Here is a 17,264-nt window from a genome sequence, read left to right as displayed (position 1 = left end):
TTTGCATCCTGTTGATAGGTTTTGTGGGAAAAATATGAAACAATTTGTCCACAAATATCATTCTGCAAATAAAAGCTTACTGGAGTAGGTATTATTGCTTATAATCACATTTGTTAGCGACCTCAAAGTTTAGACAATACTGAATTTTTTAAGTTATATGGAGGTGATAAGCGAAGAGATCTGGATTTAAATAGTAATTACTTTTCATCATGAAAAGAGTTAACAGTATCGCAAAATGCATTATTTTTAAAAAATGCTATTTTGGTATTATTAGTTTTTCTTGCATATTATTAAAAGAGAGGATTATAAATATCTATAATTATGTCATACCAATAATAATAATAAATATCCATCTTTACAAAATGAATATTTATTATTCTGTCTTTCATAAGGCTGATTTCCACATTGATTCCCTTCCCTGTTAGTGTATATGTTATATTTAGTAATATAAATTGCACATTTAAAATTCTTGCCTGAATTTTAAGTGTGCTAAAATCTTTTAGAATATGCATAACATTGCTTTTCAGGATGTCAAATATTATTAGGAAAGTAAAAAAAAAAAAAAAAGTTAAAAAAAAGGAAAGTAAGTCAAAATGTAATGACTGAGGAGTTATTTTGACACCACCTGTATATGTGTGCATGTGTTGGTTTAGCTTACTTAAAATGTTACTGGGGAATTTTATGGCAAGTGGAAGAGAAGTGGTTGCTGTTTGCAATATTTAACTTGTTGAAATCTTCACGCTCTTTCCACCTAAATTTATCTGTGTGCCTTTCTTTATAAATTTTTGCTTAACCGTTTTTCTTTCTAATAAGATTGTTTTATGTTTCTGACTAAACTTCATAATTGTACGTTATATCTCATTTAGGGTGATTCTTCATCCACTCCTTCCATTTTCCATCTCTTTTCCCTGCTGGTGATAGGTTTTAGACATGGTCTGTGAGATTAGAAGGAAAAACCAGTGGACTCTGTTCTTCTCCTTGCCATAGCCTGTGTGCAGTAGTAATATCCGTATGCAATTCAGGAAGTGCTATGCAGACATCATATGCTACCAGAAGAACATTCAAGGTTCTATTCATTGTCCTAGAACATTTTTTTTTTTTTTTAGTTATTAATAAACATACTATAAGCATTTCCGTATTTTGGATTGGCACAGATATGTAAATGTGAATGCATTTCAGGTTTATTAAAAAAAATAATAATATATATGCAGTTACTTTTGTCCCTTATGGTATGTATGCATTTTTCTGTGCAGAAGAAGCTGTTTTTTTCTTTTAATGTTTTGTTTGATTTGGTTTTCTCATTCTTTTTTTTTCTTTCTTTTTTGCTAGATAGCATGCATTTCAGTTATAATAGTTAATAGAATTAGTGTTTTCCACTAAACAAAATTCAGTTATCAGTGTTTATATATTTTGACTTTGGAGAAGTTTTAATTCTTGTACACAAGACAGCTGCAATGCATGAAATTATCACACAGTATCATGTAAGAAATTGGATCCTAGAATTAAGACTCAATTAAACATCTCATATTTGTAATGATTTTAACACTTTTCTGAGCCAAAAAAAAAAAATGCTTGGTAGTAAATATTTTCAGTCTTACTTAGGCACATCATTTGACCTATCATTTTCTTTTATCTAATAAAAAGCATCTAGATAATAATGTTAATAATCTAGATAACAGCTATCTAGATTATAGCTGTTATCTTGATGTTTAAAATTATGACTTCAACATCCACACACATTTAAATGTAACTATTGCATTTCTTTTCATTCTTGACATTATCATGTTGCACCTTGCTTTAGTCAGTATACAAAGCCAAGTTTTAAATGACTGATTATCAGTTATCAATTTAGAGTATGCAGTATCATCATGTTAAATCTACTGCATCCTGAATAAGAATAGGTTAGATTATTCTGAATGATAGTTGTCACCATTCACCCCACTGTTCTAAACTTGAAATATCAGTTCAATACTTATTACAGTCTGTAATTTTCAGCCATTACCTGGTTGTGGTGGTCAGTGGCAAATTTATGAATTGCATATGTTCTTAGGCCAGTCTGTTTGTTTTTAAGAAAGAATCTTGCTATTTCTACCTAAGACCAGTTGACTTAGCTGGCACCTAAGTCTGAAAGAAAGCGTGTATTAAATTCCTCCTGTCATAGAGTTTATTTAACTTGGTCTTTTTCCCCAGATAAAACCGGCTCTTGTGGCAAAATAATTTGTCATAGAAGCATTGTAAAAATCATGAATAGTATATGTGATTACTTATGTACATTTAGCCATAATTCAGGATTTGCAGATTTTTGAGAAAACATACTGTTAAGTAAATCTATTTGAATGATTTGACCTCCATGTATAAAGGTTGTGCATACAGATGTACAGTTTACAAGCTGATGCCATTTTCTCTTAGTACTACAGTCTAAATCTAATTAAATTCCCAACAATCTTGACTTGTCCTGATTAAAACAAACATTTTATTCAGAACTTAATTTTTAAAAAACATAATGTTTTTGAATTTATTGTTTTTTTTTTTTTATGCATTATTTAATAATATAAATTTCTGCACATTTAAATTTGATGTCTCTGTGATTTATGTTATACTAAGCCGTATCATCAGATGTATGCCTGTGGTTTAACATGCTATTATAATTAATACTATAATTTAGAAGAATGAAAAACATGATTAAACTGACCTTCGTTCAATGATTTTTTCCCAATAATTTGAATATAAATTTTTTGATTATGCCAAAAAAAAAAGGCAAAATACATAGGCTTATAGTTAGATCAATGTCAAAAAAAAAAAAATGGGTCTGGTCAGTACTGAATTTAGTTCACAATTTGTTGATACCAATAATTTCTGAAATAGAGGGTTTGGGATGAGGGAGTGATGAGAGGATCCAGAGATGAGTAACCAAGATGGTGAGTGGTCTGTGGAATGCTCCCTATGAGGATTAAGATTTGTGAGCTGCAAAAGTTGGTCAATAGGTTGATAAGGGAGGGTATGATAGAAACATTTAATCTACTTAAAGGATTTCATAGAATTGATATAGAAGAAATATTTCAGCACTTGGCTAGAGTGGGGGGGGGAGGCAGAACAAGAATTTTTGTTATCAGTTTTTAATTATTTTTTGCTTCAATGACTTTTACGCAGGTGTATTAAATTTAACTTATACGAGGTCTGAAAAGTTCTTGGCCTAAACTGAAAAAAACAAATTTATAATTTCAAAATTATTTTTATTTTTCAACATAATCTCCCTTAAGTCTAATACATTTATTCCAGCGATGCTCCAGAGCCATTATCCCATCTCTATAGTGGTTCTTAGTAAGATCTGCAAAATGCCCATCTACAGCTGCAATCACCTCTTGATTCAAAGAAAAACGCTGACCAGCACAGAAAAAGTTTTAGTTTTGGGAAGAGATAGAAGTCAGAGGGAGCCAAATCTAGGGAATAGATTGGATGTTGCAACAATTCACAGCGCAGATACCTTAATTTTTCCATTGCCAAAACACCTTTGTGGGCAGGTGCATTGTCCTGATGAAAGATGATTTTTTTCTTCTGCAAAAAAAATTATCCCAAAACACTGATGCCATGACCTTTCCTGCTGCTGGAACTGACTTTGTCTTCTTTGGTGCTGAACAACTGGCTTCTGTCCACTATTTTGACTGCTGTTTGGATGCTGGTGTGTAATGGTGAATTCAAGTCTCATCCATAGTAATAAATCGAATCACAAAATCAGTTTTATTCTTGTTAAAACACTCCAAGCAGTGTTCAGAGATTTTCATGCGTGTGCGTTTTTGATCTGCTATGAGCAAGCGGCACCCATCTTGCACAAAGCTTTTTTTCATTTGCAATTCTTCATGCAAGATGTATCCCACATGTTCTTTTGAAATGTCTATAGTCTCAGCAATTTCATGCACTTTGACTTGCCGGTCATCCAGTACCATATCGTGCACTTGATCAATGATTTCTGGTCTTGTTACACTTTTTGGACATCCTTCACGTGGATCATCTTCAAGGCTGGTACAGCCATGTTTAAACTCGGCAGCCCATTTCTTAATTTCCAAAAAGTAAGGAGAAGAGTGCCCATAAACGTTTATGAACTTCAAATGAATTTCTTTTGGCGTTAAACCTTCTTTTACAAAGAATTTTATGACTGCACGATACTCAATTTTATCCATTTCAAAGGGATACAGACAACACTTTTGCTTCAGGCAGCTGTATAAAACTACTTGATAGAATGACTTGCAGTTTCACATGGATGCTTATGACAGATGTACCAATTTAGAAAAAAAAATTGTGCCGATAGTGTTGCCATCTATGATCGACAACTTTTCAGACCACCCTTGTACCCTTGTACAGCAAGTTGTTATCAAGTCTGCTCCATCTCCAAAAATAGCTTAGCTTTTTCTTTCCTACTGTAAACATTTAGGCACATCATGATTTTTCAGAAATTTACATTATTAATAATAATAATTTTCAGTCTTTACTAGATGCTGTATGAGCACATGTTCTTTCTGTTTGTAATAACTTTGTTTATACATCCTCTGTCCAAAAAGAAACCAAACTTTTCAAAAATAGAAGAAACTAGTAATGCCACCTGTTTTATCTTTTTGTTGTTGAAAGCGGCTACCTTCATTAGTGTTGTGTCAACTGTTTATGACCTTTGTTTCATTAGAAGCCGAGTTATAGTGCCAAGAGTGACAGTGTGTTTTGACGAACAGTTCATCATGATATTCATGCCGTATGCGACAAATTCTCACTATCAATCGCTTCAAAACTTTGAGATAAAATTCACCATTGACTGTTTGGCCAGGCGGAATGAATTCTTTGTGGATAATGCCCTTTGTATCCTAGAAACAAATCAGCATTGTCTTTACTTTTGATTTCTCCAAGCGACTTTTTTTCGGATGCCCCTCTTCTAGTGGTCTCCACTCAGCACTCTGGCACTTTGTTTCGGGCTCATACTCAAAACACCACTTTTCGTCACCAGTAATGATTGTTTCATTGAAGTTTGAGTCCTTACGAGCGGTTGTAATGAGGTCCTTGCACTGTTCAATTAGATATATTTTTTGGTCGTCGGTCAACTTGTGGGGAACAAATCGCGAATTCAATTTACGAAGGCCCAAACTCTCGGTCAAAATGTTGTGCACAGTTGATTTTGGAATCTCCAATTCATCTTCAATCAATCTCATGGACGATTTCAGGTTTTCTTTGATGAAATCACGCACTTTTTGGATGTTATCTTCACTCAGTCCAGTTTTTGGACGGTCCATCTTTTAGTCGTCCTCAAGTGTCTCACGACCACTTTGAAATCACTTAAACCACTCGTAAACTTGAGTACACATGAGTATGGGATAAGCATTCATCGCTGTATGCGTTTTGAAGCATTTGATGCATTTCGGTAAACTTTTACCAAGTTTAACACACAAGTCAATCGCAGCTCTCTGTTTGAAACTCATTTTCCGACCGTTCGTGAAGCCGAGTTATGGTGCCAAGAGTGACAGTATAACTTGGCTTCTAATGAAACAAATGTCATAAACAGTTTGACACAACACTAATGAAGGTTGCAACTTTTGACAACAAAAAGATACAAAGCTAATGAAGGTTGCAGCTTTCGACAACAAAAAGATACAACAGGTGGCACCACTAGTTTCTTCTATTTTTGAAGAATTCGGTTTCTTTTTGGACAGAGGGTGTAAATACCTTAATGGTTTATTGCAAAATGTATATGCTATGTGTCACTGTATATAAGGATTCATTTACATCATAGCATTTTTCTGCTTTTGTCTTAGAACTGGAAAATTGAAATAGATGATAATGGTGACATAATGAAGATTCCAAGATATCTAAGAGTAATTACTTTAAGAAAAAAAAAATGCAATTTAATAGAGCAGCAGAACTTTAGGAAAAAATATCGAGTACATCAATATTAGAGGTAGTATGAATTCTCAGATATGAAGGTATAAAAATTTTATAGAGGCCTTCTGAATGCAAGCTACTTCATCTCTATCCACCATTAAAAAAAAAAAAAAAAAAACTAAATATGTGAATTACTGAAGAATTTCCTTCCCCAGTATTCCTGGTAAGATTTATGCAAGCACAGTTGATTAGAGGCTAAAAAAATTAAGAGAAACTAGGAAGAACTAGTTGGGTTTGGAGAATAGTAGGCTGTCATTATAGTAAAAATGTAGTATTATAGTCAGGAACATAGAAATTAACTGCATTCTCAGCGATAAATAGAATGAATAAAATATTCACCTTGTTGAGTAGCTTCCTGTGATGAGTTCTGCAACTTCATGGAAGTTCCACATAATAATAATAATAATTTAAACACAATTTTTAGTGAAGATGACAAATTAAATTTGGAAATTGATAATTGAATGAGCAAAGCTGGTATGATGGGGAACCCACAAATAATTTATATAGCATTAAAGGAAGATTAGCAGAACACTAAACTTGCAGTTGCAGTTTATATGGCAATGGAAAGTTGAATTAAAAATAGTTCATCAAAGACTGGTAGGCCACACTATGAGAGGCATGAGAAAACTAGGAGAGTGAAAAAGATGGTATCAATGGTAAAATCATGCTTAAAATAAAGATAACAGAAAAGAGCTCTCAGCATCATTAACATTGCTAGCATATTGTCTCAACTCCAACCAGCAGGGATTGGTTTAAATTCCACTTTGTTAAGAATGTTTACAAAAGTTCAGGTGGTAGACATTTTTTGTCACCATCACCCTGCTTACTGGTGGTTTGAAAAAGTATCTTTAGTTTCTAGAGTATGGTTCCTGGATTATCTAACTCTTAATCCACCCACAGTGTTAAAAATTTACATTAGGTTTATTTATAGTCTATCATGGTGGGATTCACATAAAAAAATTTTAGAATATGTGAGCAGAGATAATTAATTATTATTATTATTATTTGACATCTCCAGGGAGTCCAAGGATTCATCGAGGGAGGGCACCTGCTCTACAACTCCGTCTCTACCATTCAATCACCAACTGACCGCAACTACACCAGTGCCATCTACCGCTGACCACCACTGGTATTTCCACAGGCAATCACAAACATCCATGCCCATGGCAGGATTTGAACCCACATCCTCTTGGCTAGAGAGTGAATACACTATCCACTCGGCCAACCAGGCCCCAGCAAATAATTATTTGAATTTAATTAAATTTATTATTATTATTAATTTATTATTTGAAAATAATTAGGAAGGGAAAAGATTGATAAAATAGTGTTTGATGCCATAATGCACTGTCTGATAGCATTGGAAACCTGACAAATAGCATATTTGGAAAAAATATTTTTTTGAAGGAAGCTAGTAATAACATAAACTTAATTTTATAGTATTATCATAGTATCCTGTATACACCTGGAAGTTATATTTCAGATGATAATGCTTGTTTGTTGTTTTGAACATCTCTCTTTGATAGCCCGTCGTATTCCTTTTCAAGATCAACAAAACTTGAGTGATCTTTGTTGCATTTTCCTGATTTCTTGACTATTTGCCTTGAAGTAAAAATTTAATCTTGGCAGTAAGTTTGACTTAAGCCCTTTTCCACCAATTTTTTTTTTTTTTTTTTCCAACATAAATCTTGGATATCTTGCATAAGTCTTATTCTGAGCAGCTAGTTGGAATTTATTTTTCATTTCCTGCAGTAGGCATATTTCATAATCCTGGAATTCATTGTTCTGATCAGGCCTTGAGAATATGTAACCTAGCCACTGTAAAAGCTTGTATACCCCATATTTCAATATTTACTATCAGATATCATCTACTCCAACTGCCTGTCATAATTCAACATTTTGATGTATCCTGTCTCAGGTACAGAAATATGGTCAATTGCATTTTTCCTGGATATTTTCTATCTTACTTTTTGCTATAAAAGAAAATTAATTAGTATTATTAGGAATTTAACTTTTAGATATTGTTAATAAATAAAAGATTAATAATGGGAGCATTCATATTATACTCTGCTATAAAAGAAAAAAAAAACACTACAAGAATTAAACTAACAAATGAATAACAGATTTATTAAGTATCAGGAAAATGTAAGTGGGAACATATATCATCAATTTCTGCTGTATATCTTCAAGGGATGTACAACAAATATGATAATAGTGCTTGATTGGGTTTACATTATTACTAGTTTTTTCCTTTCAACAGTTTCACTCCACATTGTCAGATGTGCAGGAACATATTCTCAGATCTTACCTTTCATTCTTTTGGGGCTCAATTAATCTTCATAGATCTTGCTTTTCTTTTGGGCCTTTCTTGCCTTCCTGACATCTGATGAATTGATCAATACCACCTTATGTTAGCTCTGCTCATGTTCTTTTATATCTGTAGTCTTTAGTCTTTGATTAGTTATTTATTCCTAACTCAATTCTCAGATCTATAACTTAAAACCACTTCAAACATGTCATATAATGAAATGTTTGAAGTGAAATGTTAGTTTAGTGTTTTGGGAACTTAAATGTATTTTATATTTATCTAATATAGAATAAATTATTTTCATTCAGTCAAATATTAAGAATTATGCAGAAACAGTTCTTTATGAAAAAATTATAAAAATTCTTGATTTTCCCCCCTGTCATGATATAACTGCTTCTTTCTCCTTATTTTAGAGTAGTTATTGCTCCTTTGCTGGAATCTCTGGGTGCCTATTCAAATTATTGGTGTGGTATGACCGAACAGGTATGTTTTGTTTTGAACTATTCTGTGTTGTATGTGTATGTGTTTTTACTCTCAGTAACCAGTTTATTAGGCATACCTACCTATTGCACATAGCAGTCTTGGAACATCTTCAGCTCATTGGTGCATTGACTTATGGGACTATGCTTTTACACCTGTACAGTTATGTCACATTGGACTGTGTGCAAATAGCTGTCACAAATATCTCATTCCACTTAATTCCATTGATGCTGAAATTGGGTTGATATCTGTTGACTGAATAAATAAGACATTGAAGTGTGATAACCTTTATATCTTTGAATCATTCTTAAATAATTTTTGCCTTGTGACCATTGTTAAAAGGATAAACTCTGAACATGTACCTGGTTTAGCAACTTTGTCCAAGTTGTCTGTGGCATTCATACATTACTCCACCAGTGTCTTGGGACTAAATGTGCCAAAGAAATAATCACATCAGCATTGATCCACTGGTTGTCTACCCAGCACAATGGAACCATTGGTTCTTGCTGCTATCACCATACCCTGGTTCTCCCATCAGATTTGAAGAGCAGTTTTGTTGTACCAGTTGACACATTACCATGACTAAATTTCTTTTAGAATGCATTAACAATTATCTTGGTCAAATATGCTTGAACCTGTATGCTGCTTTTGCAGGCCACCATTGAATTTCATAGCTATTTGACTGAATGTATACTATCTATTGCAGACCAGAGGATTGCCATTTTGCTAGATGGTGATCTATATATACACCAGGATGTCTGGAGCTAACTGTTACACTACACTCAGTCACTTAAGTCAACTGTTGATCCATTTTTCCACTGAATATCATACTACCTTCTTGCTTTATACAATGCACATTTAAGTCTCTTATTAAGCAGTCTATGCCTTAAAATGTTGTCTTTAAAAAAGCTGGCTACTTAGATCCTGCATGCATGGGAAAAATTATTCAGTGGGCATGCGCACACTCTCTCTCTCTCTCTCTCTAATACTTTCTTATCATGATGCCCACATTACCATGGCTAAATTTCTTTTAGAATGCATTAAAAATGATGTTGGTCGAATCTGCTTGATTGTGATTTTCTAAGGCATGAATTTTTTTTATTTAATTTTTACAGTTCACATGAATGAAATTTTGGGGATAGGGTAAAGTACTAAATCTACAAGATCTCACTCTATAGAAAAGATATTAAATAAAATGTGCATTCAGTTATTTTTTTCAAGATCACGACATTTGTATCCACTTTTTTGCATATATATGTGTGTGTTTCTTTTTGTTTCCTCTTAACTCACATGGACAGAACAAATATTCAGTTTTTTTTTTTTTTTTTTTTGCCAGACAACTATATATATATATATATATATATATATATATATATATATATATATATAATGCAGGTAACACAACAGTGAAAAAGAGGGGGGGAAAAAGTCATGTGTAAGAGGTTGCACTGATGAATATGCTTGTTTTTAGGATTTCAAAACATTTGAACAGCTTTTTATTATTAAAAATGATCTTTTAGTAATTTGCAATAATCTGATGAAATGGTGAAGTGTTCACTTCATTGACACACACATACACACAAAAATGGAAAAGTGATGGTAGCAAATCTGTTTTAATACAAAAGCAGAATTAGTGTATTATCTAAAACGTTTGTGGATTTGAATAAGAAAATTTATATTATCGTTAAACAAGCTGGAAATATGAACATTTGTTTGTTTAGCACATCAATTTAACATTTTTTCATTTATATTCCAAGTTTTTTTATTATTATTATTAAAACATGATAGATAAGTTGACTTTGGTTTTTGAGCAGGTTTTCAGAAAAAAAAAAAAATCATTTAAATTTTTTGTTAAATGTTTTGTTTTACTATTATTAGTGTTATTTACAGTTGTGTTTATTTTAATATTATTGTAAAGCCAGCCTAAAGCAATTTTTGCCATTTGATCCTACAACTGCGAAACATTAAATACATTCCTAAACCACCTGAACAAACAACCCAATGTTTCTAATTCATCATCAAGATCAAAAACAGTAATTCTCTTTCTTTTCTAGACACACTTGTCACATGTCTTCCCTCAGGTTGCCTCTCCTTCAGTCTACTGCAAACCTACACACATAGGCCAATATATATATAAAAATTCATACCACCATCCAGCACAAAAATTAGAGGTCATCAGCACCCTCAAACACAGAGCCTAATAATTTGCTCCATTGAACAGGCTCTGAACAAAAATTTTAAATTATTAGCCAAACATTTTTAAAACATGGCTACAATTTAAAAAAAAAAAAAAAAAAGCAGTTCACAAGATCTTCCACAAAAATGCCATTAAAAGCAGAAAAGATTACAAGAATTCCATAGCCATACCGTATAAAGGGCATATCATAAAAAATAGATAGAACACTACTTGAATACAATATTAAGGCAACCTTTAAACCTCCTGCAAAATTAAGAAATTTGGAGACAGCTCTTCCAAAGTTCCATACCTTCCCCACCCAGGGGTTTACAAAATTCAGTGCATTTGCAACCCACCTTACATAAGGAAAACAGAGCACACCATCCCAATAAGAAAAGATGAATACAAATGCCACATTAAATTCCTCCACTATAGTAAAACAAGCCTGTCAGACCATGCACTTCAAACATGTCACAGAATTGACTGGAAAGGCACCAAGTTCCTACATCGCACCAAAACTTTGTTTGAACGAAAGTTCAAAGAAGTCCATGAAATGCTGAAACATCATTCAAATCTGAACAAGAATGATGGATTAATTATTCCAAGAATTTGAAAGACCCATCTTCAACCTATATATCATCTAGAACAACCCCAAACAGAAGAAAACCCTAATATGAGGACTTCAGAAATTGTTTAATGTAGTTCTGCTATACTTTTTTTTTATCATCTGTATATTAGTATGAAACGGTTGTTATTTTGTGAATTAATCTTTAATATATTTTTTTCTCACCAGAGATCAGGCTAGGGTAAATGATTAACAGGCATTTAGATTCATCTTACTTTTGTGTAGTGCAGTGTAGTGTCATGTAGCTTGTGTCCTATACATATGTATGTTTTCCTGATGATGACCTCAATACAGAGGTCGAAACATCGAATGTTATTTTCTTAATTATAAGTAAAATAATTATTCTAACACGTGTTATGTCTCCATAAATTCTTCACTAAGAATAGAAAAGTCAGAAATCTATCTATGGTGGATGCAAGAAGTTAAAGAGGCAATCCTGGAAAAGAAGAAACCATATTGAAAGTTCCCAACAAGAAATTCAGCAGATGCTCTAAGAGAATACAGAGAAAAGTGTAAGAAAGTTAAGCTAAAAGTGGCAAAACCAAAATCATGGGAAGACTAATATTCAAAATAAATATCAGCAAGGTTTCAGAATGTTCTGAAGACTTAGAAATGGATGAAAGATTATAGTAAAAGGAATGATAATAAAGATGATAAAGGTGACATGAAACTAAATATAGAGATATTTTAGATTTCTAGACTAATTAATTTTGAAAGACTGCTGAAGGAAACAGGCAGTGGCAGGAACAGTGGGTAGAAATATTCAAGAAGAACTGCAATTAGGAATACATATTAATATGTGATGTAGAAAAGGCTATCAAAAGCCTGAAACATGGAAATGCAGGTGGAGTAGATTATATTTGAACAGAAATTACTCAGATATCAACATCATCAAATTCTTGATATATACCCTCAAGGAGTGTACAGGATATGATAGTACTACATGAAAAATTTACATCATTACTTACTTCCTATCTACAATTTTCCTTCAAATCAGTCTGTTACCTGTCAAGACTCCGACATTATCATATCTTATATTTCTATCTTCTAAGGCACTTTTTACTGTATCAATCCACCTATATCTTGGTCTTTTTCCTGCCAACCTAGCAGAGAACATTTGTTTTGCTAATCTTTCCTCTCCCATTCTGTTTAAGTGACCATATCACCTGAGATTAGTTCTGCTAAGACATTCCTGGATGCTGACAGTGGCAAGTTCTATCCTAATATCCTCATTTTTAATATGATATTGCCATCGATGCCATCTGTTCATGCCCCTAATCTTTCTCAGGACTTTCATTCTGTTTTCTCTAGTCTTTGGTCAAGTGTTTTACTTCTGACCTAGCTCTCAAATCCATAAGTTAAAATTGGCTTAAATGCTGCCTTATATACAGTTAATTTAGTGTTTTGGCTTTCTCCCTTATTCCATATAAATTTATTCAGTTGACTACTTACCATAGAAGCTTTGTTGATTCTGTTGTCTATTTCCATATTTAATTTACCATCTTCACTAAAAATTGTGCCTAAGCAGATGAAACGTTTTATTTGTTCTATAGGTTCTCCATTCACAATGCAGTTGATATTTTCAATTCTTCTGCCTATTTTCACTGACTTTGTCTTGTTATTGCTGACCTTCATATCATATCTATTACAACAGTTATTCAATTTAGTCAGGGAATCTTGCAGACCTGTACTGGATTTATTTAAAAGTATAACATCATCTACATAAAGCAAAGTGCAGAGATTAACATCTCTGATTTTTATATCAGGTTTAATACCACTTTCCTTCATAATGTGATCCATATAGATAATGAATAACAGAGGGGATAACGTACATCCTTGTCTGACACCAGATTTAACATTAAACCACTTTTCTGTATTTCCTTCAATTCTAACTGCTGACTTACAACTCAAATAAAGACTAAGTATTGTGTGATATAATGCCCCATTGTATCAATTATTATATTCAATAGCGTTTTGAATTAATATTCAATAGCGTTTTAAATAGCTTCTCTCTTGGCACCTTGTCATATGCCTTTTCCAGATCTGCAAAACTTAAATACAGATCTTTGTTATATTCCTATGATTTCTCAACTATCTTTCGTAAAGTGAAAATCTGATCCTGACAGCCTCTGTTTGACCTGAATCCAGCTTGTTCTTCACCAAGCTTTTCTTCCACAATTCTTCTCAACTGTTTCTCAAGTATACTTGCATATATCTTACCAGGAACACTCGGTAATGAAATACCTCTGTAATTCTCAATTTCAGTTTTATTTCCCTTTTTATATATGGGTACTATGAAAGCTCTACTCCAATTATCAGGAATTTGTCCCTCTGTCCAGGCCTTCTGAACTATGCAGTGCAGCCACTGTAAGACTTTTATACCTCCATACTTCTGCATTTCTGGTCGAATATCATCTATTCCTGTTGCCTTTCCACATTTCAGGCTTTTGATTGCTTCAAGTATGGATATGTATTCCTGACTGCATGCCTGGTCAGTATTTTTTACCACTGTGCTGTCATCACTGCTTGTTTCATTTAGCAATTTTTCGATGTAATTACTCCATACTTTAAGGATATTTTTCTCCTGTTTTCATGTCAGCTTTATCATTTCTAATTCCTTTTACAGCACTCTTTCCTCCATTTCTGAGCTTCTTCAACAACCTCCAGAATATCTTGCCACCTTCTTGATATTTATTTTCTATATTCTTACCAAAGTCCTCCCATGACTTTTGTTTAGCTAGTTTCACAGAGTGTTTAGCTTTCTTACATTTGTCTCTGTATTCTCTAAGAGCACAAGCTAACTTATTTTCCAGAAACTTTTGATATGGTTTCTTCTTTTCTTTCACTGCCTCTTTAACTTCCTATGTCTACCATGGGGGTTCTGATTTTTCTATCCTTACAGTCAACCTGACCACATGCCTCTGGTTGAATCAATCAGTGTTTTCTGGGCTTGCCACTGAATCTCCAAGGTTTGGTTCCTGTTCTCAAACTCTTTCATTTTTTCTTCAGTCATGTTTGTGTATTTTAGTCTACAGTTCACATCTGAGAGCTGCTCAACTTTTATTCGCTTTAAAACTTTCTTACATGTTATTCTTTTCAATATGAAATTCAATTTTATTCTGATGAAGACTAAATGGTGATCACTTCCAATTTCAAATCGTCTGATTTGAAATTGGAAGTGATCATAGTCAATTAGTATGATCACTTCCAACAGGTATTTGCCTGTTGGAAGTGATCATGTTGGATTTCTGCTCAGATCCATGTTCTGAGCAGAAATCCAACAGGTATTTGCCATTATTATTAGCTTTGCTCTTTTCTCCAAATTTTCCCAAAATATTTTTGTATGTCTGACAATTATTTCCTGCTCTGCTATCTAGATCCCCAACAAGGACTAACTTTTTTTTTTTTTTTTCATTGTGTCAGTTGCTTTCTCTAAAGCCTCAAAAAATTCCTTCTCTTCTACCTTAGTAGAACCTTCTGTGGGACCATAGGCACAAATTAGTCTCATTGTCCAGTTCCCCATTCTCATATTTGCCCACATCACTCTACTTGAGACTGCCTGCCATTCAAGAAGACTAGCCTCGTATTTAGGGTTGAATACTATGACTACTCCTTCTTTTCCTTGACTGTCATTTCCTGAATATAACATTTTGTATTTATTACTCAGAAAGATCTCTCCAGTTTTTGCCTTTTTTGTTTCAGTCACTCCTATTATGTCGATCTGGTACTTATCCAATTCCTCAGCTAGCTCCATTTCTTTGCCATTCATCGATACTATCAACTTCTTATGTTGATACTACTGATCTTGAACTCTGGTAATATTGAGTTGGGGTGGGTTTTAGGATTTGTTCCAGTAGCTGACTTTTTGCTGGTTCCCTGGCAAAAACAATGGGAGCCTTGTTTAACCGGGTGATGCCCCAGCCTGAATGAAATCCTGTCATGTTGTACCATGATTTTTTTTTTTTTTGGTTTAAGCCAACGAAGAATACAATTGGTCGCCTAAATACCAAATTGCCAGTCCATCCTCATTCATTCTGTATCCAAGTATATCATTCTGTATATCACGAGAAGGTGAGGATTGGACATTATGTCAAAATCCCTGATCGGTTCTCTGCATTCCTTTAAAGGCTATGTGGAGGTCTCCTCTCAGTTATATAGCTTTGACCCTTAAGCACCCCTATTACTCAGATATAAAAGTATAAATGTTTTATAGTGCCAGTACTGCAGTATTACTGCAATTATTCAGAAGGCATTTTCAAAACGTTGAACTCTGGATGATTGTAATATAGCTGTCATTGTTCCCTTCTATATAAAGGGAAATAAAACAGTCTGAGAATTATAGAGGAATTTCTCTACTTAGTGTTCTAGGTAGAGATTTATGTAAACAATAATTCAGACCAAGAAAAATTGTGGAAGGGAAATTGGAGAATTAGAATCTTGAAAGCCAAATTGAGATTGTCATGATCTGATTTTCACTTTCAGACAAATAGTCGAGAAATTATTACTGTTATTTTATATGATTGAAAAGATGAAGGTCATAACATTTTACATTGAGAATGCTAAGAATACTGGGGGTATTTTGCATTGCTCCATTAGAATGCACACAGTATACCTTCCACATCATGTTTTCTTACATATCATTTGCTTGTTAAGATTACACTTCCATTTCACTCTTACTCTATTTATTCTTTGAATTCTAAGGACACATTCTGATATTGCCCCATTTAAGTAATTTTCAAACACTGGTCGTGCACTGTCAATATCCTTCTCATCCAACAACTGATACCATGGTGCAGAATCCAGCATACTTCTCAGTTGGTCATACTTTCCTCTTTGTAGTTCAGCATGCAATATTTTCTAAATGGAATATTTATAAACTTAGCCTTTCCCGAGTGAGTACCGCAGGGTCACTGTCATCGACCGGAGGCAGAATAGTCACGTGTTTAACTGAAATCCCCCCCTCTGACACTATAATCAAATCTAACACTCTTTGACCTGAAGTTCCTTCTGTCACATGCCACTTGAGGAAGTTCTTTTGCAGCATCTCATTAAATTCAGTTTCATTCTTCTTGTGAGATCTTACTGCTACTCAATTGATGTTTAGGTAATTAAAGTCCCTCGTTATGATCACTCTTTTTGCCACCATTATGTTTGATCTATGTATTTGATCTTGTTAACCTCCACCTCACACTAGAAAATCACTGTGAAGAGCATCACTATTGTACTCCATGCACATGACTGTGATTGATGAGCATGTCTTTAAAGTGCCTTTGATAATGCTAGCACATCATCAATGTAGAATGTGCAGACTACTATGATAGCACTATGCAATTAAAGTTTTTCCACTTAAGGCAAGTGATGTGAACTCATTAGCCTCTATGTACAAGTTGCCTCAGTCCTGAAAATGCTTCAGGCACAAACTTTGTTTGCTTACACTTGGATAGAGGATTAAACCAGGTATATAATTTCTTGGTACCTTTAATTTATATCTATGCAATTAAGTTTAGATCATTAATAATCTCCTATGAACAATTTTCCACCAAACTAGTGTATTACTTGTCAGTGCTGCAATGTTGTCTTTAACATTTTGGTTTTCTAACTGAATCAATCCACACAGATCTTGGTCTTCCTCTGGATCTTTTTACTGCAATCTTGGCATCAAACATCAGGTTTGCTAAACTTTTCTCTCCCATTCTGTTTAAATTACCATACCATCTTAGATTAGCTCCGCTCACATATTGAGTGCTAACAATGTCAGC

The 17,264-nt window shown here is 33.6% G+C and overlaps 1 protein-coding gene across 1 annotated transcript in view; it reads left to right on the top strand.

Moving 5' to 3' along the window:
• The window catches only part of LOC150095481 (glycosyltransferase 25 family member-like), a 218,152-nt gene that overhangs the window by 56,425 nt on the left and 144,463 nt on the right, over window positions 1-17,264 (top strand). The window contains exon 4 of the mRNA XM_090410197.1: window positions 8,638-8,707. Coding sequence (XP_090266323.1) covers window positions 8,638-8,707 — 70 coding nt within the window. The remainder of the gene's footprint in view (window positions 1-8,637; window positions 8,708-17,264) is intronic.

This window comes from Typopeltis vanoorti, chromosome 20 (genome assembly GCF_054136105.1).
Source record: "Typopeltis vanoorti isolate ZY-2024b chromosome 20, IOZ_Tvanoo_1.0, whole genome shotgun sequence".
NCBI lineage: Eukaryota > Metazoa > Arthropoda > Arachnida > Uropygi > Thelyphonidae > Typopeltis > Typopeltis vanoorti.
The sequence above is the reverse complement of the archived record's forward strand: the minus strand, read 5'-3'. Positions and strand labels throughout refer to the sequence as shown.